Raw genomic sequence first — 27902 nt, forward strand, 5'->3', positions numbered from 1 at the left:
GTCAGAGTGTGAAAGGCTTAGAGGGTGCAGAATTCTTAAAGTGCATCCAGGAGAGCTTTTTGAGCCAACATGTAGAAAGTCCTACAAGAGAGGGGGCGGTACTGGACCTAATTCTAGGGAATGTAGCCGGGCAAGTGGTGGAAGTGTCAGTAGGAGAGCATTTTGGCGACAGTGACCATAATTCGGTGAGATTTAAGGTGGTCATGGAAAAAGACAAAGACGGCCCGGAAATATGGGTTCTAAATTGGGGGAAGGCCGATTTTAATATGATAAGGCAGGATCTGGCCAAAGTGGACTGGGAGCAGCTACTTATAGGAAAATCCACATCAAAGCAGTGGGAGACTTTCAGAAGGGAAATAGAGAGAGTACAACGCCAACATGTTCCCGTAAAGGTCAAAGGTGGGACCAAAAAGCAAAGGGAACCTTGGATGACAAGGGATATACAAAAATGCATTAGGAAAAAAAGGGGGGCTTTTGGCAGTTACAAAAGACTAAAGATGGAGGAAGCCCTAGAAGAGTATAAAAAGTGCAGGGGCATACTTAAAAAAGAAATTAGGAGAGCGAGGAGGGGCCATGAAATAACACTTGCGAGCAAAATAAAGGAAAATCCTAAGATGTTTTATAAGTATATTAAGGGCAAGAGGATAACCAGGGAAAGGGTAGGGCCCATTAGGGACCAAAGTGGCAATCTGAGTGTAGAGCCAGATGATGTAGGCGGGGTTTTAAATGAATTTTTTGCATCTGTGTTCACTATGGAGAAAGACGATGTAGACATAGAAATCGGGCAAGGGGACTGTGATATACTTGAACATATTAGCATCGAGAGGGAGGCGGTACTAGCGGTTTTAGCAGGCCAAAAAGTGGATAAATCCCCAGGCCCGGACGAGATGTATCCCAGGCTGCTGTGTGAGGCAAAGGACGAGATTGCAGGGGCTCTGACACAAATTTTCAGAACCTCTCTGGCCACAGGGGATGTACCAGAGGACTGGAGAACAGCTAACGTAGTACCATTATTGAAGAAGGGTAGCAGGGATAAACCAGGGAATTACAGGCCAGTGAGCCTAACATCTGTGGTAGGGAAATTATTGGAAAAAATTCTGAGGGACAAAATTAGTCTCCACTTGGAGAGGCAAGGATTAATCAGGGATAGTCAGCATGGCTTTGTCAAGGGTAAATCATGTCTGACCAATCTGATTGAATTTTTCGAGGGGGTGACTAGGTGTGTGGATGAGGGAAATGCTGTGGATGTGGTATACATGGACTTCAGTAAGGCTTTTGACAAAGTCACGCATAGGAGACTGGTCAAGAAGGTAAGAGCCCATGGGATCCAGGGTGCCTTGGCACGTTGGATCCTAAACTGGCTGAGTGGCAGGAGGCAGAGGTTGATGGTCGAAGGTTGCTTTTGTGACTGGAAGCCTGTGTCCAGTGGGGTACCTCAGGGATCGGTGCTGGGTCCCTTGCTGTTTGTGATCTACATAAATGATTTGGATGAGAATGTAAAAGGTATGATCAGTAAGTTCGCAGATGGCACGAAAATTGGTGGGGTGGTAAATTGCGAGGAGGAAAGCCTCAGGCTACAGGACGATATAAACGGGTTGGTCAGATGGGCGGAAAAGTGGCAAATGGAATTTAACCCTGAAAAGTGCGAGGTGATGCATTTTGGACGGACAAATAAGGCAAGGGAATACACAATGAGTGGTAGGACCCTAGGAAGTACAGAGGGTCAGAGGGACCTTGGTGTACATGTACATAGATCCCTGAAGGCAGCAGAACTGGTAGATAAGGTGGTTAAAAAGGCATATGGGATACTTGCCTTCATTAGCCGAGGCATAGAATATAAGAGCAGGGAGGTTATGATGGAACTGTACAAAACGCTGGTAAGGCCACAGCTGGAGTACTGTGTGCAGTTCTGGTCGCCTCACTATAGGAAGGATGTGATTGCTTTGGAGAGGGTGCAGAGAAGATTCACCAGGATGTTACCTGGGATGGAGCGCCTCAGCTATGAAGAAAGACTAAACAGGCTGGGGTTGTTTTCCTTGGAGCAAAGAAGGCTGAGGGGGGACCTGATTGAGGTGTACAAAATGATGAGGGGCATAGATAGGGTAGATAAAGAGGAACTTTTCCCCTTAGTAGGGGGGGTCAATAACAAGGGGGCATAGATTCAAGGTAAGGGGCAGGAGGTTTAGAGGGGATTTGAGGAGGAACTTTTTCACCCAGAGGGCGGTTGGATTCTGGAACTCACTGCCTGAAAGGGTGGTAGAGGCAGGAACCCTCACAACATTCAAGAAGCATTTGGATGAGCACTTGAAATGCCATTGCATACAAGGCTATGGACCAAATGCTGGAAAATGGGATTAGATTGGACAGGGCTTGATGGACGGCGCAGACACGATGGGCCGAAGTGCCTCTTTCTGTGCTTGATAACTCTATGACTCTATGACTATTGGAACTGGGGAGTGTTGAGAGAGTCAACAAAAAGTAATGTTATTTATAATAAAACTTAAGAGCCAAAGAGAGGTAAAAGAAGTCTGAGAATTTCTCCTTCAATCTACCAGAAGAACAAAAGGTGAGGGAGTTCCCAGGCAAAGAGTACAAGAGCAAAGAAGTTATGATAAGTTTTTACAAGGAAATGGTTAGGCCACAGTTGGAGTACTGTGTGCAGTTTTGGGTGCCCCAGCATAGAAATTAAAACGCATTGCTTAGATTCACCCAGATGACACCAGGGATGAGTCACTATGGTTAGGAGGCGAAAGTTGAGATATTGGGACTATTTCCACTGAAGTAGAGAAGGCCGAGAGGGGATTTAATAGAGGTCTTTAAAAATGATTAAGGTCAGTGACAAGGGGTCATCAATTTAAAATGGTCAGTAAGAGAGTGAAGAACTGTGTTAGTAGAATTTTTCTATGCAGAAAATTGTTCGAGCATGCAATGCTTTGCTTCAGAGAGTGGAAAGAGCTGGTACAGACCCGATGGGCTGAATGAGCTCCTTTGTGTTGAAAGCACCTACGGTTCTAGCCATTGTCTAACCCATTGCATCAGCTCTCCAAGGGGCATTGCCATTCCTTAGTTTGCCTATGTGCAACTTTACCCTTCGTAATTTGGCAGATATATTGTTTTGGGCTGTTTGTTTTTGCTTCTACTTTAGTCTGAAGTGTGACCAAAGATTATTTAAAGCCTATTTGTGTTATCAAAACCAGCTTGGATTAATACTTTATTGTAGAAGTTGCACGTAGCGCCGCAATATTCCCTTGCAGCGCCCCAAGAGGGAGGCGGAGCGCTTCCAGTAGCGCCCCACTTCCCTCTTGGGGCGCTACTGATGAATTTTGGCTGTGTGGGCACTAATTTTTTGGGGCACTAAAAGTAGCACCCCGGCGAAGTTAGCGCCCCAAAGGGGGGCGTGACCCAAAATTTCACCCTTAGCATGTTCTATTCGCAAGATTGGTGTGAGCCATAACAAAATAACATGTTCTGGAGTCACCCTGCTTAGAATTCACTTTTAATGGTCATATGCTGAACAATTAACATTTATTTTTGCCTGTAGAAGCTTCTTCTCCATCATCACTTCTTAGCCCTGCCCTAAGCCTGAACTTTCTTTCATTATTGGGCAGTACAGCTGTGGAAGAAGAGGGACAAATGGGGCAGTGAGGTCTATTGCTGGATTCCTGCCCCTCAGACCATTCCTGGAAATTTTCCTTCCTCTGCACTCCACCAGCAAGGTAAAGGTATCAGCCATCCAACCCTTCACTGACACAAGGTGAGGACAGGGAAACCATTGATTTTCTAGCCTGCTGACTGAAGCACGACTGACCCCAGCTACCAGCAGACAAGGGGTAGCAGTGCATAATGGGCAGTGGTGGTAAACTTCTATTGCCCCTGTTGGATGGAGAGGGGCTAGTACTCAACACCTCTCCCTCTCTTCTTCCATACCTGTTCCCATGGCTCAGCAAGAGACTTTCCTTTAAATTTTTCAAATAATCTTCAGGGAGTTTCTGCCCCCTTTAAGGCAGCCTCCTGCTTTTCCTGGTGTGACTGAGTTTTGATTCCTGGCAGTGGCGGGCTCCCTCTGTGTGGTGGAAAATACTGTCAGTGCTCCACCCTGTATCTATAATCAGCCCTGATTTAGTAAAATTGGTCAGGGTTGGTGCAGCGGCCAAACGTCTTGCCACGAACCACATCAGCAATGGACCTGGCAGGAAATCCAGCCTGCAAACTGTTAAACATCAAGTAAGAGAACCTTCATCAGTTAGAACTCTAACTGCACCCATTCCCAATGATTGTCCAAGAAGGTAGTTACCTGAATAAGTCACAAATATCAGATCATTTAACTACTGGAAATAAATAGACCATAGATTTAGCACATTGTCAGTGCCTGGTTTACATCCAACTTACTAAATATGGCCTGTGCAATGCCTGAATATCTCGAACCTCCTGATCTCAGAATGCCTTCCACTATTCCTATCCCTGCTTCTACCTCATCATCAACATCTGATTTCACTTTATTAGCTTCCTTTTCTTTTCCTCCCTTCCTGTAATGATCATCTTCAGCTCAATCCAGAAGAATGAACCAGACGAATATCCTCAGGAGAAACTTTCCACTCTCCTCTCCACAACATCTGTATGACATTTAACATAAATACTCCTGATCTGTGCTCAGAAGGAAGTTGATAATTTATTTTAGTTTTACATGTGGATCTAAACAAGGAAATAAATTACATAGGTTTAAGTTAAGTTTTATTTTTTTTTTACTTCCAAATGACTTGTAGTGAAGTCAAATTAATTGCACATGTTCTGGGATGGGGGATGGAAGTTTATGTAGGATCCAACACTGAAGTTCTAGGATCAACTAAAAGTGACAGGCTGAACATTATACTAATGTTACACATTAATAGATGTTACAGAGACATTTACACTTGGGAAAATAATATCTATACTGAGCTGAGAAGAAGAATGGCATTGAAATTACATTGTCAAATATTAGCTTATCGAATGATATGAAATTCCTTTTTCAGCTATGCTACATGGAGTAACACCCTCATTCAAATAGCAAAGAAAGGAATTTAATATGAACATATTAAGAAGTGGTGCACCAATATTTGCACAATGCAATTTCAAAGACTATTTAATTCAAAATTTGTTCATTTAAAGAAAGATGGGCACAGTATGAGTATTAGATAATCATGATATTGGATTTCAAATGTGGAATCAATGTTGCATTTCAGTAAACTTTATTTTTGATAAAACAGATGAACACAGAAGACAGACTTCATTATCGAGGAAGAATTACCCCTCATACTGTAAAGTGGTGTTAGTCTAAGTAAGATAATCAAACATTCCATTTTATTTATCCATATGCCCAATTTTGGAAATCTCCTTAAAAAGCACCTCAACCTGGCAAATTGACAAGAATATTACAACAGCGACCAACAAATGAACAGATTTAAATAAGGGATGGACGGCTGGAGACTGATGAAATGCCATTATGGTAACATGCTAGGAACACATTGTTATTATGGGTACTCCCTTTAATACTTAATGACCATCTTTAAATGCTATTTTGCAAAGGGAGGGTAAATATAACAGCCGTAACTAATGTGGCACATAATGCCATCATGTAAGCAACAAAATAGAATACTTCTGAGACAAGTGTTTTTTTCCATGACATTTCCATGTTCACATATCAAAAAAGGAGGCTTCACAAACTAAAGTTATGGGGTGAATATTCTCCTTTCAAACAGCACCATTTCTTTTTAAAGAAAGGGCTCAATAAACTAAGTACCAGGTACATAACTAGCTGAAATTACAGTATATTTCAGGATATTGAAGACCGCTCTTTTTCTGTTTACATCTACATGAAGTATCATGAAATTTATTTTGATTCTCAGTATGTACCGAGTAGAGTTTGATTGAGTTCATAGACATTTTACATAAGGAGTGCAATATTTCCAGGTGAGCATTAAACTCATCCCAAGTACTGCACACAGTGAAGCAGGAAAAAATGTCCAGGTTCTACATATTATGTAAGGAGAGCCATCAAGTTTGATAATGAAGTTTAAAGTGCCATGTTAAAATGTTCCCAGAGCCATCACTTGGAAGGCTATGTTTCAAAATACTTTTGTTATAATAATGTTTTCTATAATTTCTAGAGAAATTATAAATAATCTTTGGAAGTTGGTCCAAGATGGATGGGAGGTCTACAATATAAGGATATGGGATGTGCAGGATAGAGATGAGTCAATTTGGTGTTCATTTTCTAGTCCTAAATATAACTGCATTCAAATGATGTTTGATTTTAAGAGAAACAGACAGGGCCAATGTCAACACCAAATTCCTGGTCTTTGGCGCCAATATCAATAGGTGCAATGTCCACTATAGGCAGACGAATCGTCTTTCTTGTTTTGTATTCAAAGATAGTCTTGCCCCACTCTCCGGTGTGTTTCTGTGAGAAAACAGGATTAAAGGTTAGTTCAGTAACTGTGAAATTGTTATATTATTATTGTTACCTAGAGCATAGTAAGTTACAACAGTGATAACTAAACATTTACAATATTAAAATATTAAATAGTAAATAATACAATAGTCAGGGTGCAAAGGTGATTTGTTCTCTACATAATAAATATTTCAGGAAGCTCTTGTTTTCTTATTAAATATCTGGACCAGTTCTGCATGGAGGGCTTGAAGCACCACCACCACAACCATGAATGGTGGTGGACCATTAAACAACTAACAGGAGGAGGAGGCTCCATCAATATCCCCATCCCCAATGATGGTGGAGCCCAGCATGTGAGTGCAAAAGACAAGGCTGAAGCGTTTGCAACCATCTTCAGCCAGAAGTGCCGAGTGGATGATCCATATCGGCCTACTCCCGAGGTCCATACCATCACAGAAGCCAGTCTTCAGCCAATTCGATTCACTCCACGTGATATCAAGAACTGGCTGAGTGCACTGGATACAGCAAAGGTTACGGGCCCCAACAACATCCCGGCTATCGTGCTGAAGACTTGTGCTCCAGAACTAGCCGCGCCTCTAGCCAAGCTGTTCCAGTACAGCTACAACACTGGCATCTATCCGACAATGTGGAAAACTGCCCAGGTATGTCTTGTCCACAAATAGCAGGACAAAATAACCCGGCCAATTACCGCCTTACGTGCAGCATCTATCCAACAATGTGGGAAACTGCCCAGCTATGTTCTGTCCACAAAAAGCAGGACAAATCCAACCTGGCCAACTACCGCTCCATCAGTCTACTCTCAATGATCAGCAAAGTGATGGGAGGTGTCATCGACAGTGCTATCTTGTGGCACTTACTCACCAATAACCTGCTCACTGATGCCCAGTTTGGGTTCCGCCAAGGCAACTCAGCTCCCGACCTCATTACAGCCTTGGTCCAAACATGGACAAAGGAGCTGAATTCCAGAGGTGAGTTGAAAGTGACTGCCCTTGACATCAAGGCAGCATTTGACAGGGTCTGGCATCAAGCAGCCCTAGTAAAACTGAAGTCAATGGGAATCAGGGGAAAACGCTCCACTGGCTGGAGTCATACCTAGCATAAAGGAAGATGGCTGTGGTGATTGAAGGTTAATCATCACAGCCTCAGGACATCACTGCAGGAGTTCCTCAGGGCAGTGTCCTCGGCCCAAACATCTTCAGCTGCTTCATCACTGATCTTCCCTCCAACATAAGGTCAGAAATGGGGATGTTCACTGATGACTGCACAGTGTTCAGCACCATTCACAACTCCTCAGATAATGAAGCAGTCCATGCCCGCATGCAACAAGACCTGGACGACTTTCAAGCTTGGGCTGATAAGTGGCAGGTAACAATCACGCCACAGAAGTGCCAGGCAATGACTATCTCCAACAAGTGAGAGTCTAACCACCTTATGAAAATATTCAAGGCTGGTTGGTTGCAAACACCGGCTGTTGCTAAGTGAAATCTATATCTCTCTCTCTCCAATGATACAAATCACATTTTTTTTTCATATCGAATGAACTAAACATGAACACCTTTCTGAAGCTGAATTAACCAAGTTTCATATGCCAACAATTCTGGCTACGATCCCATAGGTAAGAGCAGAACCAAGCAAAGGCAGTCCCACAGAGCTGGGCAACAAAAGAGAGGTATTGGAGGAGGATGGTGTGGTCACCAAATGTCAAAGGCTATAGACAATTCTAGAAGGATGAGGAGTGATAGTGCACCACAGTCACAGTTACAGTCACATAGGACGTCATTTGTGACTTTGATTAGGGCCATTTCAGTGCTGTGACAGGGGTGGAAACCTGATTGGAAAGTTTCAAACATGGAGTTGCAGAAAAGATGAGAATGGATTTGGGAGGCGACATGTTCAAGGACTTTGTAGAGGAAAGGGAGGTTGGAGATGGGGTTGAAGGCTATGACAGCAATTTTGAAAGGGAGGGGATAATACCTGAGGCGAAGCAACCATTTACAATCTCAGCTTGCATGGGTGCCAGGAAGGGAAGTTGGGTGGTCAGCCATTTAGTGGGAATGGTGTAAAGAGAGCAGGAGGTGGATCTCATGGGCAAGATGAGCTCGGAGAGGGCATGAGGGGAGGTGGGAGAGTTTTTTTCTAGAGCAGATGCAGAAGGAAGTGAGGTTGAAAAGGGGTACGGGGATGTGGATAGTGTGGGATACAAGGAAGTGGTTGAAGATAGCCTTGTCTGTGATAGAGAACATGTAACCAGATCATGGGAGATGGCAAGGCCAAGGGGGTGGCCATTCATATGGCGAAGGGGATTTTATATGGAGGGAGAGGTTATGGGAGGATAGGGGGGGGGGACTGAATTCAGAGATTTAGTAAGGGGAGCCGAGATGGATGTTGAAATCAGCGAGGATAAGGAGTCGCTCAGTATAGAGGCTGAGGGAGAAAAGGAGAAAGGATATCTCATTGAAAAACTTGGGATGGGGTTTTGTAAGGTGGTAGACAATGACAATTTCAATGCAGAGGTAACAGGGATGGAGAAAGGTAAGGTGCTCGAAGAAGGAGAAGGTACCAGAGGAATAGGGGGAGTGACCAAGGTGTGATTTGGTGATAAAGGCCACATTGATACTCTGGTTTGGGCAGGCCAAGTAATAGGCAGTATAGCCAAGTGGAGAGGCTTTGGTAAGGGACAAGGTGTAACCACCCACAATCCAAGTTTCAGTCAAAACCATGATGTCAATGCAATCATTCACAATCAGGTCATGGATGGCAGGGGCCTTGTTTGAAGTGAACAGATATTCTGGAAGGAAGTGAGGAGAGGTGATGTGAGAGTGACTGCACTTGACATCAAGGTAGCATTTGACCGAGTGTGGGATCAAGGAGCCCTAGTAAAATTGAAGTCAATGGGAATCAGGGGGCAAACTCTCCATTGGCTGGAGTCATACCTAGCACAAAGGAAGATGGTTGTAGTTGTTGGAGGTCAATCATCTCAGCCCCAGGACATTGCTGCAGGAGTTCCTCAGGGCAGTGTCCTAGGTGCAACCATCTTCAGCTGCTGGATCACTGACCTTCCCTCCATCATAAGGTCAGAAGTGGGGATGTTCACTGATGATTGCACAGTGTTCAGTTCCATTCGTAACTACTCTGATAATGAAGCAGTCCTTGCCCGAATGCAGCAAGACCTGGATGACATTCAGGCTTCGGCTGATAAGTGGCAAGTAACATTCGCGCCACACAAGTGCCAGGCAATGACTATCTCCAACAAGCGAGAGGCTAGCCACCGCCCCTTGACATTCAATGGCATTACCATTGCTGAATTCCCCACCATCAACATCCTGGGGGGTCACCATTGATCAGAAACTTAACTGGACCAGCCACATAAATACTGTGCCTACAGGAGCAGGTCAGAGGCTAGGTATTCTGCGGTGAGTGTCTCACCTCCTGACTCCCCAAAGCTTTTCCACCATCTGCAAGGCACAAGTAAGGAGTGTGATGGAATACTCTCCACTTGCCTGGGTGAGTGCAGTTCCAACAACACTCAAGAAGCTCAACACCATCCAGGACAATGCAGCCCGCTTGATTAGCACCCCATCCACCACCTCAAACATTCACTCCCTGCACCACTGGCGTACATTTACAAGATGCACTGCAGCAACTCATCAAGGATTCTTCGGCAGCACTTCCCAAACCCGCGACCTCCACCACCTAGAAGGACAAGGGCAGCAGGCGCATGGGAACACCACCACTTCCAAGTTCCCCTCCAAATTACACACCATCCCGACTTGAAAATATATCACCATTCCTTCATCGTCGCTGGGTCAAAAACCTGGAACTCACTCCCCAACAGCACTGTGGGAGCACCTTCACCACACGGACTGCAGCAGTTCAAGAAGGCGGCTCACCACCACCTTCTTAAGGGCAATTAGGGATGGGCAATAAATGGCCTTGCCAGCGACGCCCACATCCCATGAACAAACTTTTTTTAAACGGAGCGGCAGCGATTGTTGATGCATTGGCAGAGTCAAAGGGGTTAGTTGTGAGTGGGTTGAGTAGGACAAGAAGGAAGTTGGCAAGGTTAGCCCCAGTGAGCCCATTAGGTGGGAAGATCAGTGAGAGAGGAGGATGGGGAAATTGTTTTTTTTAATTCACTTATGGGATGTGGGCGTCACTGGCATTGCCAGCATTTATTGCCCATCCCTAGTTGCCCTTGAGAAGGTGGTGGTGACCCACCTTCTTGAACTGCTGCAGTCCGTGTGGTGAAGGTGCTCCCACAGTGCTGTTGGGGAGTGAGTTCCAGGTTTTTGACCCAGCGACGATGAAGGATCGGCAATATACTTCTAAGTCAGGATGGTGTGTGACTTGGAGGGGAACTTGGAGGTGGCGATGTTCCCATGTGTCTGCTGCCCTTGTCCTTCTAGGTGGAAGAGGTCGCGGGTTTGGGAGGTACTGCCGAAGAAGCCTTGGTGAGTTGCTGCAGTGCATCTTGTAGATGGTACACACTGCAGCCACGGTACGCCAGTGGTGGAGGGAGTGAATGTTTAAGGTGGTGGATGGGATGCCAATCAAGTGGCTGCTTTGTCCTGAATGGTGTCAAGCTTCTTGAGTGTTATTGGAGCTGCTCTCATCCAGGCAACTGGAGAGTATACCATCACACTCCTTTCTTGTGTCTTGTAGATGGTGGAAAGGTTTTGGGGAGTCAGGAGGTGAGACACTCGCTGCAGAATACCTAGCCTCTGACCTGCTCTTGTTGCCACAGTATTTATGTGGCTGGTCCAGTTAAGTTTCTGGTCAATGGTGACCCCCAGGATGTTGATAGTGGGGGATTAGGTGATGGTAATGCCATTGAATGTCAAGGGGAGGTGGCTAGACTCTCGCTTGTTGAAGATAGTCATTGCCTGGCACTTCTGTGGCGCCAATGTTACCTGCCAGTTATCAGCCCAAGCCTGAACGTTGCCCACGTCTTATTGCATGCGGGCATGGACTGCTTCATTATCTGAGGAGTTGTGAATGACACTGAACACTGTGCAGTCATCAGCGAACATCCCCCATTTCTGACCTTATGTTGGAGGGAAGGTCATTGATGAAGCAACTGAAGATGTTTGGGCCTAGGACACTGCCCTGAGGAACTCCTGCAGCGATGTCCTGGGGCTGTGATGATTGACCTTCAACCACCACAACCATCTTCCTTTGTGCTAGGTATGACCCCAGCCAGGAGTGTTTTCCCCCTGATTCCCATTGACTTCAGTTTTACTAGGGCTCCTTGATGCCAGACTCGGTCAAATGCTGCCTTGATGTCAAGGGCAGTCACTCTCACCTCACCTCTGGAATTCAGCTCCTTTGTCCATGTTTGGACCAAGGCTGTAATGTGGTCATGAGCCGAGTGGTCTTGGCAGAACCCAAACTGGGCATCAGTGAGCAGGTTATTGGTGAGTAAGTGCCGCTTGATAGCACTGTCGATGACACCTTCCATCACTTTGCTGATGATTGAGAGTAGCCTGATGGGGCGATAGTTGGCCGGGTTGGATTTGTCCTGCTTTTTGTGGACAGGACATACCTGGGCAGTTCTCCACATTGTCGGATAAATGCTGCACGTAAGGCGGCAGCAACGAGTGCTTTGATGAACCCTTCAGAGAATTCTAAGAAAGCCCCAGTGGGTAGATGTGAGCTTGTTCAAGCAGGATTCAAGCCTGGAATGTAAGCAGCAGAGTAGGAGAGCCGAGGAGTAGTGAAAGGTTGGGGCAAGGAATTAATTAACTTGTTGAATATTTATCAGTTTCCTGAATCCAGAACTAGCCCGAATCAATCCTTGTATGTAGGTATAATTTGAGCTAAAGTATGCTTCTACTGGAAGACAGAAACGAACAAATGTGAATCATGATAAGACAGTCATATTAATATTAACAGCTATATTAATGTATTTTGCTACTTACGTTGCAGCCATCTTGAAGGACATTGTATGTGAATTTGCTGTTTCCTTCGGCCTTAAGCTCAATATCAGCCCAACTCATCAGCTTTAAAGCTTTCTTTGCATTTCCAGTGTCAGCATCCAGGTAGGCAATGCTGTTTTTACAGTGGTAGGTGACATTCTGGGACGCTCGAGTAGAAAGTACATGAAGGAATCCCATTTGGATTTCCATATCTTCTGATAGACTCTGGTCACCATAGCTAAACTGTAGAAGGAGGCAAGAATGTTGTTTCCAGTTAGCAAGCATGGGAGATTATAATCCCACTGATATATGAAGGTTTAAATATCACCACTTCTATACAACACTCTTCAAGAGGTAAATGTTTAAGCCTCATTCTTCATTTCTAAAACAAGGCAGAGGCTATTGGGGAACAAACATTACTCAGTGAGCCTGAATTTGGTGAAGCTAAGGAGTACGCCGCCAACATCACTTACCTCGTGCGATCCCCCTGCGAGAACTTCCTTTAAAACACTGCAGAGTTCCACGCAGCGTACTCCTCCACAGAGCCCAGGAGTGCACCATTGTGCGTATGTGAACCTGGGATCATGTGGGCTGATGTTTCTTTTACTTCCTGATCCCTAACATATAAGCTATTCATTCAGGTCTTGCCAGCTTTATTGGTCACACTGACAGTAAATCTCTCATTTCTTACAGCTTCCTCCTTCATTGAAACTTGCATCTAAGTTCCATATTATTTCCAATCCAATACTCCCAAACTGAAATTCTGGGTAAACTCAACAGGAATACTGGGGACCTTTCTTTGCCTCTCCTTTATACAAATTACATAGATTTTAGTTTTTATTCAATTCAACATGACTGCAAAAAATATTCTGGGGGAGAAATTCATTAAAGCCCAGGAATGAGTGGTAACTTTTGAAAAGCTTATGAATTAGCGCCAGGCACTAATGCTTCAGTCTCATTGCACAAAGTAAGAATAGCCTAGCTCAGTGGCGTTAAACTTGAAGTGCTGCCCAATATCAGGTGCAGTCTTATCACAAATCAACATTGCCACAGGCTCTTTCCAGTTCTTAAAGGGGAGTTTTATTGATGCTGCAGAACTTTATTTTCATCATTTCTGGCTGTGCAGCCGTCTCAGCCAGCAGCAGCAGGTTAAGGAGAAGGAACCGGATGACTCAAGCAACTGTAATGATGGCAGATCCATGACCCAGGGAGACAGCCCGCAGATTCTGTGACCATGCATTGGAGGCATTGGTGTTCGCAGTGGAAAGACGGAGAGTGGTGCTCTACATGGCAAGTGGCAGGAGGCCCTCGCCGCAAGTCTTCCGCACCATGTGGAGGGAGGTAGTACAGCATGCCTTGGGCAGCACTGTGGTCCCCAGGACCCACACACAATCTCGAGTGGGACTTAAACCTATGACCCTCTGACTGAGAGGTGAGAGTGTTCCCCCTGAGCTAAGGCTGGCATCAGGATGGTGACAAATTTCTTTTAAATTCTTAGGATTGCACACACGAGCCCTTTAAAAATGCAATGGAACCAGGACTGCTATAAAAATAGTATTCTTATTCAACCTTTCTTGCTATTGATTTTTTTCACATGCAGGGCAGTATGAAGCTGTCAGTGTTAGAAACACACTGACCTCACTGCGCGACACATACCCCTTTCCATTGAAGGCATGGCAGTATGTATGTAGTCAGCATCATTGCTGGTGAGGCCAAGCTCGGAGCCATAACACTGGTGCACAATGGTGCTATGTAGCATTTGTTGAAGCATTGACTCACCCTGACCACCCAAGTGAGGTCGTTAAATTTAATTAAACCTCCCCTTTAAGAACTGGAAAAAGCCTGTGGTAATCATGACTTGCGATTAGACTGCACCTGATATTGGTCCACCCTTTGAATGAAACGCCAATGAGCTTGGGCTTAAAGGCTTGAATTAGCGCTCCAATCATTTCTTTGAGCAGTGAGCATGAATTTTGCGTGTAATCTAAAGCATTAGACTAATTCTCCAACTGTTCCTGGGCTATAATGAATTTCTAGCCCATTATTTGTCACATTAAATCAAAAAGAAAGCGCTTCAAAAACTTTTTTTTAAGACAAGTTAATGACTGACTCGAGCTCATTCTGTGATGTGGTTATGTTACTGTAGATAGTGAGACAGTCACTGTCCTCAGTGGCGTATATTCTACAAGATATCTAGGTCAATTTCCTCAGTAATTTCAACACTAAACATACCAACTGGTAACATGTTCGGTACATCTAAAATGAAAAATGCTTCCACTCATGATTTAAATTAAAACAAAAATGACAATCTACAATGATTGTTCAAAATTTGCCTTTGCTGATTGTAAACCATTTTCTTGCAGGTTACACAGCCTAACAGAGCTATATACAATCAATGGAACTTATTAATTGTGCTGTGTATTAGAACTAAGTGTCACAAAACATCTTTGAAAGTTCTCTATCTGAATGCACGTAGCATTCGTAACAAAATAGATGAGTTAATGGCACAAATAACTACATATGGGTATGATCTTGTGGCCATTACAGAAACATGGCTGCAGGGTGACAATGCCTGGGAATTAAACATACCAGGTTATTTAACGATCAGGAAGGACAGGCAGGAAGGAAGGGGAGGTGGGGTGGCTATGTTAATAAAGGAAGGAATCACTGTAATACAGAGAAATGATATTGGGTCAAAAGATCAGGACAATGAAACAGTTTGGGTGGAGGTAAGGAATAATAAGGGGAAAAAAACACTAGTGGGCGCAGTCTATAGGCCTCCGAACTGTGGCAACTCTGTTGGACGGAGTATCAATCAGGAAATAGTTGAGGCTTGTAATAAGGGAACATCTATAATTATGGGGGATTTTAACTATCATATTAATTGGACAAATCAAATTGGGCAGGGCTGCCTTGAGGATGAGTTCATTGAGTGTATTAGGGATGGGTTTCTTGAGCAGTATGTAACTGAACCGACCAGGGGGCAGGCAACCTTAGATCTGGTCCTGTGTAAAGAGACAGGATTAATTAAAAATGTCCTAGTAAAGGATCCCCTTGGAATGAGTGACCATAACATGGTTGAATTCCATATTCAATTAGAGGGTGAGAAGGTTGGATCTCAAACAAGCGTGCTAAGCTTGAATAAAGGAGACTATGAAGGTATGAGAGCGGAATTGAGTAGAGTGGATTGGGAAAATAGATTAAAGGGTAAGACGATACATGATCAGTGGTGTACATTTAAGGAGTTATTTTACAACTTCCAAAAAATATATATTCCACTGAGAAGAAAAGGGTGTAAAAGAAAAGACAGCCATCCGTGGATAAGTAAAGAAATTAAGGATAGTATTCGACTAAAAACAAGGGCATATAAGGTAGCCAAATCTAGTGGGAGGATAGAGGATTGGGAAAACTTTAAAAGACAGCAAAAAATAACAAAAAGATTGATTAAGAAAGGGAAGATAGATTATGAAAGTAAATTAGCAAAAAATATACAAACAGATAGTAAGAGTTTTTATAGTTATATAAAAAGAAAAAGGGTGGCTAAAGTAAATGTTGGTCCCTTAGAGGATGAGACCGGGAAATTAATGGTGGGAAATATGGAGATGGCAAAAACACTGAATGAATATTTTACATCAGTCTTTACAGTAGAAGACACTAAGAATATCCCAACACTGGACAAACAGGAGGCTAAAGGGGGGGAGGAGCTAAACACGATCAAAATCACTAAGGAAGTGGTACTCGGTAAAATAATGGGACTCAAGGCGGATAAATCACCTGGACCTGATGGCTTACATCCTAGGGTCTTGAGGGAAGTGGCGGTAGGGATTGTGGATGCATTGGTAATAATTTTCCAAAACTCCCTGGACTCGGCAATGGTCCCGGCAGACTGGAAAACTGCTAATGTAACACCCTTATTTAAAAAGGGCAGTAGACAGAAGGCTGGAAACTACAGACCGGTTAGCCTAACATCTGTGGTAGGTAAAATTTTGGAGTCCATTATTAAGGAGACAGTAACAGGACATTTGGATAATCATAATTTAATAGGACAAAGTCAGCATGGTTTTATGAAGGGGAGTCATGTTTGACAAATTTGCTGGAGTTCTTTGAGGAAGTAACATATAGGGTGGATAAAGGGGAACCAGTGGACGTAGTGTATTTAGACTTCCAAAAGACATTTGACAAGGTGCCACACAAAAGATTATTGCTTAAGATAAAAAATCACGGGATTGGGGGTAATATTCTGGCATGGATAGAGGATTGGCTATCTAACAGAAGGCAGAGAGTTGGGATAAATGGTTCATTCTCAGACTGGCAATCAGTAACTAGTGGTGTTCCGCAGTGGTCAGTGCTGGGTCCCCAACTCTTTACAATCTATATTAACGATTTGGAGGAGGGGACCGAGTGTAACATATCAAAGTTTGCAGATGATACTAAGATGGGAGGGAAAGTAGTGAGTGAGGAGGACATAAAAAACCTGCAAGGGGACATAGACAGGCTAAGTAAGTGGGCAGAGATTTGGCAGATGGAATACAATACTGGAAAGTGTGAGGTTATGCACTTTGGCAGGAAAAATCGTAGAGCAAGTTATTATCTTAATGGCAAGAAACTGGAAAGTACTGAAGTACAAAGGGATCTGGGGGTCCTGGTGCACGAAACTCAAAAGGTTAGTATGCAGGTGCAGCAAGTGATTAAGAAGGCCAATGGAATGTTGGCTTTCATTGCTAGGGGGATAGAATATAAAAATAGGGAGGTATTGCTTCAATTGTACAACGTATTGATGAGACCGCACCTGGAATACTGCATACAGTTTTGGTGTCCATACTTAAGAAAAGACATACTTGCTCTCGAGTCAGTACAAAGAAGGTTCACTCGGTTATTCCCGGGGATGAGGGGATGGGCATATGAGGAGAGGTTGAGTAGATTGGGACTCTACTCATTGGAGTTCAGAAGAATGAGAGGCGATCTTATTGAAACATGTAAGATTGTGAAGGGGTTGGATCGGGCGGATGCAGGGAAGATGTTCCCGATGATGGGTGAAACTAGAACTGGGGGCATAGTCTTAGAATAAGGGGCTGCTCTTTCAAAACTGAGATGAGGAGGAACTACTTCACTCAGAGGGTGATAGGTCCATGGAATATGCTGCCCCAAAAAAACTGTAGAAGCTACATCATTACATAAATTTAAAACAGAAATAGACAGTTTCCTAGAAGTAAAGGGAATTAAGGGTTACGGGGAGCGGGCAGGAATTTGGACATGAGTCTAGGTTCGGATCGGTCATGGCCCTGTGGGTAGCGGAGCGGGCCCAGGGGCCGTGTAGCCTGATCCTGCTCCTATTTCGTGTGTCTAATTCTGTTAGATGCAGGAGATGGTTCTGTGATAGTGGATTGGCGGTTAGGATCAGATCAGCCATGACCTTATTGAATGGCGGAGCAGGCTCGAGGGGCCGATTGGCCTACTCCTGCTCCTATTTCTTATGTTCTTATGTTCTTATTCCCAATATAAACCTTTCTTCTGGTCTCTTTTCGCTGTGCACCAGGCTTCCTGCGCCTGCTTGCACAAGACTTAAAAATTGAAAGCGTAATTACTTCAGAGTAGGTGGGCAATTAGCCCAACTTTTCACCAGCATGTTGATGTCTATCAGGAGGTGAAAGTTGCAGTGAAGCCTATGTGTAATCGTAACTTGACAAATCACAAGTTCGGGATTAAGCGCATGCGCAAGTACACGCAGAGATCCTGAACTTGCGCTCCGTTTCAAAGTTGGTATGACGGCGAACACTGACAGTTTGCCATCATGCCAACTGAAAATTCAGGGCCAATATCTTTTATATGTTCTAACTTGTACTATAAAAAAAAACCGTGTACTATAAAAAAAAATCACACATATTTACAGTCCTGTCCTAAAAAGATATTAGGCCAAAATTCATATTATTAGAAAAGGGTACAATTTGTAAAATTGATGAAATTATTAAATAGGTATAGCCACTTAATGTAGATATTATCTTACAACAAAAGCAGTAAACTAAATTGAAGTGGTATCCAAAGTCCCTTAATATATGCAATATGCTTCATTATGTGGAAGCTTTACTACTCACTTGGAAGCCACCATCCATTGACTCTCCAAACCATATGTGCTTCTTTTCATCACTGTTCTTGCTAGCCCACCAGCTCCTGCGTGGGGTACTGCCATGGTTAGGATGTATGCAAGTCTCACCAGTCTCCAGGTTGCAGTGTACCTTGATGGCATCTATCTTGCAGTCTTGGTTGGGATCAATCCAGTACTCTCCTGTGAAGGCAAAGAATAACTTTACAGCAATCTACAAATTCTGTGCTAAGATACATTAAATGTTCCTGACCTCAGCATCTTATTTAACTGTGAGCTGAGCTTTTGACCTATATCGTGTTTGAAAAAATTATTAAAGTTCTTTGAGGATGTAATGAGCAGGATGGATAAAGGGGAACCAGTAGATGTCGTGTATTTGGATTTCCAGAAGACATTCGATAATGTGCCACATAAAAGGTTACTGCACGAGATAAGAACTTATGGTGTTGGGGGTAATATATTAGCATGGATAGAGGATTGGCTAACTAACAGAAAACCGAGAGTCTGGATAAATGGGTCATTTTCAGGTTGGCAAACTGTAACTAATGGGGTGCCACAGGGATCCGTGCTGGGGCCTCAACTATTTACAATCTATATTAATTACTTTGATGAAGGGTCCGAATGTACTGTAGCCAAATTTGCTGACGATACAAAGACAGGTGGGAAAGCTAGTTGTGAGGAGGAAACAAAGGGCTCGATTTTAATAGCCCTGAGGAGGTGGGTCGGCAGCGAAAATCACAACTGATGGCTTCAGGCTGCCAACCCGCCTCCATCCCACCCCCACACGATTTTCGTGAGTGTCTGTTCAGCTGCTTCCAAACGGACCCGACAGGAACCGATGGGACAGATAGTTAAGGCAGTTAAGAGCCTGTTAACTGACTTGCTAATCCTATTTTGATAGTGGTTTCCCATTTTTGTGTTTCTGGCTCCTGTTTCCCGTCTTGTCAGAAACACACCAGCTGCAAGGAGACGAGTTTCTCGAGGACATGATTTGTAGTAATTGGTGCAGCACTTTAAAAGCGCTCCTGTAACATGGCTGACATTCAAATGCAGCAACTTTGTTTTTGGAGGTTTGGGATAAGATTTTGCAAATCTACTGACCTTGTGACTGTTCAAGCTGACACACATCTGCAGTGTGACCTCATTGGAATAATTTCAGGTCACTTTGAGTGTGCGCTTGCAAGCTTCTTGCCTCAACTGAAATCTATAACAACGGGATGGGAACCATTTACATCCTCTCATCCTGGTCGTCAGATTCGGAGGAAGAACAGCCGCAGCAGCACCACAACCAGCCACAACACCAGCACTAGCACCAGGAGCGCCAACCTCCTCCTCACCCACCTGATGAAAATTGCTGGCCGGGAGGCCGGCGATGGAATCACCATGGCCAGATTTTCTTCACTTGATGATATAAACCCTGGCTAATGCACCAGGTTGACACCATCCCACACACCAGCACCATGAAGCATCCCTTTAATGTCCAAGCCATTCCATGCACACACATCACTATAGCAGGGAGGGTGGGGAGTTATGACTGAACAATCACTGGAAATCAGTAAGACACTTCTCAATGTGCGCTTAGATCTGTCCAATAAGGGGCACTTTTGGAAAAAAATATTACACTGTATGACAACACATTACCAGAAACTTCACATGGACATTGGCTAAACCTCTCAAGTGCCTACCCTTGTGTGTTGTTAGTTGGTATGCTTGCAGTAGGACGAGGGTGAGTGTGAGGGGTGGCTAGTCAGATGGGGATGTGATAAAATAGATACAGAGGGTTGGGTGGAGGTGCAAGGTAAGTTGGTGTCCTGGGGAGGTCTCTTCTGGCCTTGGAACCAAAAAGAACCTCCCTGCATGCTGTGACTCCCTCCATAAGCATATGGAGGGAGTCATTGGAAAGCCTGGGTGCAAGTGTTCACCTTTGTGCAGTGATTGTCAGTGTTTGCAGCACCTCAGTGCTGTCAAACACTGACAGATCAACTTTCAGTATAAAATTGTGCATGGTCCCTTTAAGGAAACCGGCAGATGATGCATCATCAAATGGCCTCATCAGACCTGCTTCCTGTTAATTGGCCAGGAAGCCTACAGGGCAGGTTTAACAAGGCCAATCAAGGGAAAATCACGTCTGCAGAGCAGAGGCAGCTGGGGCCGGGACCGGAACACTGAAACCATCTGTCCCACCCCCATCCCGCCTCCTCCATTAAATTCGCGGCCAAAGAATCTGCAAAGGGATATAGATAGGTTAAGTGAGTGGGCAAAAATTTGGCAGATGGAGTATAATGTGCGAAAAATTGAGGTTATCCACTTTGGTAGGAAGAATAGAAAAGCAAAATATTATTTAAATAGAGAGAAACTACAGAATGCTGCAGTACAGAGGGATCTGGGTGTCCTCGTACATGAAACACAAAAAGTTAGCATTCAGGTACAGCAAGTAATTAGGAAGACAAATGAAATGTTAACCTTTATTGCAAGGGGGATGGAGTATAAAAGTAGGGAAGTCTTGCTACAACTGTACAGGGTGTTGGTGAGATCACACCTAGAGTACTGTGTACAGTTTTGGTCTCCTTATTTAAGTTCACTAGGTTGATTCCTGGGATGAAGGGGTTGTCTTATGAAGAACGTTTGAGCAGGTTGAGGCTATACTAATTGGAGTTTAGAAAAATGAGAGGTGATCTTCTTGAAACATAAGATTCTGAGGGGGCTTGACAGAATAGATGCTGATGGATGTTTCCCCTCGTGAGGGAATCTAGAACTAGTTGAGTTTCAGAATAAGGGGGCACCCATTTAAGATGGAGATGAGGAGGAATTTCTTCTCTGAGGGTCGTGAATCTTTGGAATTCTCTACCCCAGAGAGCTGTGGAGGCGGAGTCATTGAATATATTCAAGGCTGAGATAGACAGATATTTGAACTACAGGGGAGTCGAGGGTTATGGGGAACAGGCAGAAAAGTGGAGTTGAGGCCATGATCAGATCAGCCATGATCTTATTGAATGGCGGAGCAGGCTCGAGGGGCCGAATGGCCTACTCCTGCTCCTATTTCTTATGTTCTTATCCTATCCATCACAAAGACTGCTTACTTCCACATCAAATGTCTCTGCACTTGGCTCAGCCCAGCTGTTGCTGAAACCCTTATCCATGTCTTTGTCACCTTCAGACTCAACTATGCTATCCTGGCCGGCCAGGAAATCAATGGAAATGAAAATCGGAAGAGATTTTAAATGGGCTACCTACTCGTTATCACTTGTTTTACAGTATCGCACAAAATCAAGAAAATCAAGATCTACCCCAATGTCTTTCCCATGCCTAATTTCACTAATGCTCCATTAGTTTCACTATAGGGCATCTGATTCCCTGGTGGCTTACTGCATCTAATGGAACTCAATTTCCTAATGTGCTGGTGGATTCAAATTCCTTGGTGAACAGTACTTTTACCTTCTCTGCTGGTCTAGTTGGTCTGATATGTTTGAGTGCGTTGCTGCTTTAGTCAATTTGAGTTCACTGGTCTAATGGGGCCCCGGTGTATGTTCCATTTCTCCTGTAGTTTACATAGGTACCCATCCAATTTCCTTTTTAGGGAGCGAGTTACATGTGTTCCTGGTGGTCTAATGCTCTCTCTTGATGTCCAGTAGGTTCAATGCAGTTTCATTTCTTGGAGCTCTGAGGGTAATACTTCAATGTTTCCTAATGGACTTGTGTCCAGGCATTTTTAACTTCAAATTTGGATCCAGATTTGAATTTTTAAACCAAGAATTGAAAAAAATGTCTGAGTTCTGAATTGATTAGCAGGATACACTTCCTAATAAATTAAAATTATGTTTGTAGTAAAAATATATTCAACATAAATCTTGGAGAAGCACAGAGAACACTAACATTTTAATTGTGCCATATCAAATATGCCAGTACTGAGAGCAATCACTGAGTTCAAGATGTAAATAAGGCTGCACCTTACCTCCAGACATTTTCTGGTGGGAGAGGGAGTTTACGGGTGAATCTTCTTCCCACCCCCTCATGTCAAAGGGGCATGTTGGGAAAATCCCTAGACTACCCTAGGAATTCAGCCCTTTAAAGGCCTCAGCAGAACTTAGAGCTGGCTGAGGCCTCAGAAAAGGCCTCAGTCCTTGCTGAAAGTGTGGTAATCGATTCCCCCGGGATCAACTACCTTACTGTATGAGTTTTAAAGATCTGTCTGGAGCTGAAGATGCCTTGGAGTCACTTTTTCTTTAGCCTAGGAAGGGCATCAGGCTGCCCCTAGTGACGCTGCCCCTACAGCCGGTGGATCAGGATGGATGCTGCTCATGTGCTCGTAAAGGCATGATGCTCCTGCCCCAAGCACTCTAATGATCATGGCCCCAGGATTTGAGACAGTGTTGGTATCCACAGCTTCCGCTGTTCTTTCAGCAGTGGAGCATTGACCTTGGAATTTCAGCTTCATTAGGGACAATGCTAACCTAACTCGCCAGGTGCGAATCCCACGGGATTGGGTGCAATGCCAGTTTTACACCCCGTCCACTATTACTCTCCACTGGCTTCAATGGAGAGTAAAGTCGGGTGGGGTGTACCGACAGGTGGGTTAGCCGAAAATAGCCCCCATAGTCTTTAATCAGTATAAAACTTAATTAACTATTACAGTCTTATTGATTCGTCAAGCTCTCAACCTCAGATAGAAAAGAAAGATTTACATTATTGTCACTTGATCATGTCTCTCAGAAAAGTCCCAAAATGCTTCACATACAATAAAATACTTTGAAATGCAGTGACTGTTGATGAGTGGCCAACATCCTTTGCAACCCTTTGTAAATGTTCATTAATTTAATCTACATTCACCAGCAGCAATAGATTCAAACCACTGTACAGATGTGACTTTAAATAGAATGCACAGCTTTCTTACCGCTCTTGAATTCTGGGTAGTTTAATCTTAGGTCATGACAACTTTGGGCTGGATTCTTCGGAGATCCGTCTGGGCGCAGAATGTTTGTGACCTGCCTGCCAATGGATGTTAGAGTGGCTGTTATCTCTGCCCTCTGTTCCTTTGCAGAATCACTGGGCTGATCTTTGTAGTATTGGTGCTCTGAATACATAATTCGACTGTCTTTAAATGGACCTGGCGCTGAACAACAGGGACCAGGGGGACCAGGTTGGCCAGGGACACCTTGTTCACCGTCGTCACCCTGTGAAGTTTAAAGCATATACTTCTGGGTTGTAATTGAATATATTTGGTTTATATATCAATCCAGAGTTGCATGGATAGGATTTTGGTGAATTGCTTACTTACAACAGGGCCAGATTCTCCACGGGAACCACGTGGGCCAGAAGGACCAACATGACCAACATAACCATTGGTACCATCTTTACCAGAAGGACCAGGTGGACCTTGAGGACCCTTTGGAGGTCAAAAGGAAAGGAGAAGAGAAGTGCAAGCAATTAACTAAGGAAACAAATAAGTGAATTCAGTCGTCATTTATATCAATATTTATATTAACCTACGAGCAGGTGTGCAATCTAGTAAATATATATTTTGAAGAAAACAACGTTTGCACCTAGGTAAATTTATATTAACTGATATGATCAACAATATATTTTAAGCACAATTTGTATGTGCTGTACATAGATTGGCAGAAGGAAGGAAGGTCAATAAAATTAGCCTAAGGATAATGTAGTCAAGCTTCATATAGTTAGAACTGACTGAAGTACACTGAACATAGAACTAAACTGCTAAAATTTCTATAAGATAAGTGAAAATGTGTGTAAATATTTTTCCCATTCAGCTATGTCTAGGTTTGGATACCTATAATACAATATCATCACTGTTTTATAAGATAAAGCCTTAACATAACGTTATAAACTGAATTAACCAATTTAAAATTAGCTTAGGCTTCTAGATTTTTGGGCATCCACTTCTAATCAATAATAATAAATTTTAAACGGTTGCTTAAATCTATCTCAGGGTTCTAGCAGCAGATATAATATCAAACTGTAACTGTTTATGTGATGTTTACATTTATCCGAGATTAGACGGGATCATTTTAACCTAACTTGGCCAGAGGGAAACCGATGCGATCAGATCAGCTGTCCATTTGACATCCTGCTCAATTTTACCTTTCATTGAAATCAGTGGAAATTAAAATCAAGCCAAGTCATGTGTAAAACAAGCGGCCAATCTGATCATGTCAGTTTCCCACTGGGCGAGTTAAGTTAAAATTACTTAGGCCGGAATTTTCTGGGGTGTCAGTGGGCGGGATCGGTGGTGGGTCGGGTGGGAAAGTGTTTTTTTTTTTTGACAGCGGGTCAGAAACCCGCTGGCAACTCGCTGCAACACGCCTTTCCCAATGTTGGTTCTGTCAGCGCTGAATAGACATGACAGGCAGCGGCAGGCAACCCAATTAAACTCATTATAATGTGCTTAATAGACCCTTAACAGGCTTTTTTAACTTTAACTTATTGGCCACGATAACCACGCTGTTTGGAGACCACGGGCTCGATATTCCAAGCCCCGAGGAGGTGGGTTTGGAGGCGGGAGTGGTGGGAAATTGCAGAATTGGGGGGCAGGAACCCATCCCACCCCCAACCTGCCTCCGTGCCAATGTCCCAGGAGACGGGTAGCCGACCTGTGCTAGGAGCCACCTCCCCAAGGCGGGAAGGGGATTAGTGCCAATTAACTGCCTTTTAACAGGCAGTTTTTTGCCTAATCCCTATTTTTAGCCCTGAAGTGTGGGCTGTCCGATGGTTCCGAACCACGCCAAGTTAGTGAGGTGGACCGCCGGTCTGCAGGGGTCGAGATGTCCGTTGTGCAGGTGAGTGATGGGTGCATGTGTGCAGAGGTAAGTGTGTGAAGTGTAAAGTGTTTTAATAAGTTTTACTTACCTTTACTTTCTCCTGCAGGCTTCCCTCCTTCAGTTCTCGGGAGTCCCTCATCTCATCGGCACAGAAAGCAGAATGGCCAATGAACTGTCAAAAGCTGTAGCCTCTGCTTTCTGGCCAGGAGAGATCTCTAACTGAGTCTGAGTAGAAGGACTCAAGTTAGAAGACAGATTGTCAGTGTTTGACAGCTTCACAGAGCTGTCAAATGCGGATTTTTCAACTGTCAAAAGCTCTTGACAGATGAAATGTCAATCGCTGATGTCACCAGTAACCAGTTGTCCCTTAATTGGCCTGCTGAGCCCGCTGGGTGGGCTTAACAAGGTCAATCAAGGGAAAATAGCGTGGGTTGGCCACAAGTCGATGGAGGCAGGACTACAACCCAAAAAGTGGGAGTCCCGCCTCCAAAAGCTCCCCATTGACAAAATCGAGCCACACGTGTGTAAACCTGAGGTGGGGGTTCAGAGGCCATTGCTCCAGCTGATTACCTGACAGCTTCAAATGTATAGTAAATGCTCCCACCTGACAGATCTTCACTTTCCTCAGCCACAAGCTGTTTCTCAGTCCATTTCCAGCATAGATTCTGCAGGCTTTCCACTTTCCACTCTCCATCCTTTGCGGTGGTATTGAGTGGAGCGAGAGTTTGGCTTAGACAGCACTGCGGAAGCGGAGCAGCGAGGCGAGTCAACCTAACAGGCCCCACAGACAGCATTCAAAAGGGAGGTTGGTGATCAGCTGATTGGTAGGTTCTCTTCTTTCTCTTTTATACCTTTAAGTTGGTAAGTCCTATTAAATAGTGGTGTGATATTATCATCTATATCCGGGCAGAGGGTTTCATAACTAATAATAAGAAATTTAATTAATTATATAGAATGGAGCAGGTGATGTGTTACTGTTGCGAGATGTGGGAGCCAGTGGACCCCATTGAGGCTCACGGTGATTACATTTGCAACAAGTGTTTGCTGCTAGAGGAACTCCGGCTCCGTATTGAGGTGCTTGAGACCGAGCTTCAGACACTGCGACACATCAGGGAGGGGGAGAAGTACCTGGGCTCTATGTTTCAGGAGGTAGTCACACCTATGAAATTAATTAATTCAGGTGTAGTCCGTGGTCAGGGACAGGATGGTGTGACTATGAGTGAGGCAGGTACGGGGATCCAGGAGGTAGTGTTGAAGGAGCTGCAGCCCTTGCTCTTGTCAAACAAGTTTGAGATTCTTACTCCCTGTGGGGGCGGGGGTGGGGACTGCAGGGAGGATGAGCAACCTGGCCACAGCACCGTGGAACAGGGGGCCATTCAAGTGAGGGGAGTAAAAAAAAATGTTGTAGTGGTAGGGGTTAGTATCATTAGGGGGATAGATAGGATCTTATGCAGTCAAGAGCGGGAGTCCCGAAGGCTGTGTTGCCTGCCCGGTGCGAGGGTTAAGGACATCTCTTCTGGGCTGGAAAGAAACTTGGAGTGGGAGGGGGAGGATCCAGTTGTCGTGGTCCAAGTTGGTACAAACGACGTAGATAGGACAAGGAAGAAGGTTCTGCTAAAGGAATATGAACAGCTAGGGGTCAAATTAAAAAACAGAACCTCAAGGGTAATAATCTCTGGATTATTACTTGAGCCATGAGCGAATTTGGCTAGGATAAATAAAATTAGAGAGTTAAATGCGTGGCTCCAAGACTGGTGTGGGAAAAATGGGTTTTGCTTCTTGGGACACTGGCACCAGTACTGGGACAGGAGGGAGCTGTTCCGTTGGGACGGACTTCACTTGGCCAGTGCTGGGACTCGAATCCTGGCGAATCATATAACTAGGGCTGTAGAGAGGGCTTTAAACTAATTAGTGGGGGGGAGGTTTCTAGGGAGCAAATAATAAAAATGACAACGGAGAAGGTCATAGACTTAGGTAGCAGTGGGGGAATTAAAAAACAGAACGTGTCAGGAAGGGACAGAAGGTATGGAGTAAAATGTAAAGTAGTAAAAGGGGAAAAAGCAGGAACTAAGTGTCACAAAACATATTTGAAAGTTCTTTATCTGAATGCACGTAGCATTCGTAACAAAATGGACGAGTTAACGGCACAAATAACTACATATGGGTATGATCTTGTGGCCATTACAGAAACATGGCTGCAGGGTGACCATGACTGGGAATTAAACATACCAGGTTACTTAACAATCAGGAAGGATAGGCAGGAAGGAAGGGGAGGTGGGGTGGCTATGTTAATAAAGGAAGGAATCACTGTAATACAGAGAAATGATATTGGGTCAAAGGATCAGGATAGTGAAACAGTTTGGGTGGAGATAAGGAATAATAAGGGGAAAAAAAACACTAGTGGGCGTAGTCTATAGGCCTCCGAACAGATGCAACACTGTTGGACGGAGTATTAATCAGGAAATAGTTGAGGCTTGTAATAAGGGAACAGCAATAATTATGGGGGATTTTAACTATCATATTAACTGGGCAAATCAAATTGGGCAGGGCAGCCTTGAGGATGAGTTCATTGAGTGTATTAGGGATGGGTTTCTTGAGCAGTATGTAACTGAGCCGACCAGGGGGCAAGTAACCTTAGATTTGGCCCTGTGTAATGAGACAGG

The 27902-nt window shown here is 44.2% G+C and overlaps 1 protein-coding gene across 1 annotated transcript in view; it reads right to left on the reverse strand.

Annotated features, from left to right (window-relative positions):
- Positions 1-5208: 5208 nt before the first annotated feature.
- LOC147120252 (uncharacterized) overlaps positions 5209-27902 on the reverse strand; it is a 168065-nt gene continuing 145371 nt past the window's right edge. The window contains exons 47-51 of the mRNA XM_085985897.1: positions 23739-23846; positions 23355-23634; positions 18456-18646; positions 12367-12606; positions 5209-6436 (exon numbers count right to left, since the gene is read on the reverse strand). Coding sequence (XP_085842023.1) covers positions 6290-6436; positions 12367-12606; positions 18456-18646; positions 23355-23634; positions 23739-23846 — 966 coding nt within the window. The 3' untranslated portion in view covers positions 5209-6289. The remainder of the gene's footprint in view (positions 6437-12366; positions 12607-18455; positions 18647-23354; positions 23635-23738; positions 23847-27902) is intronic.

The sequence above is a fragment of the Somniosus microcephalus genome, chromosome 4 (assembly GCF_052327205.1).
Source record: "Somniosus microcephalus isolate GS21.2 chromosome 4, FLI_Smic_1.0, whole genome shotgun sequence".
Taxonomy (NCBI): domain Eukaryota; kingdom Metazoa; phylum Chordata; class Chondrichthyes; order Squaliformes; family Somniosidae; genus Somniosus; species Somniosus microcephalus.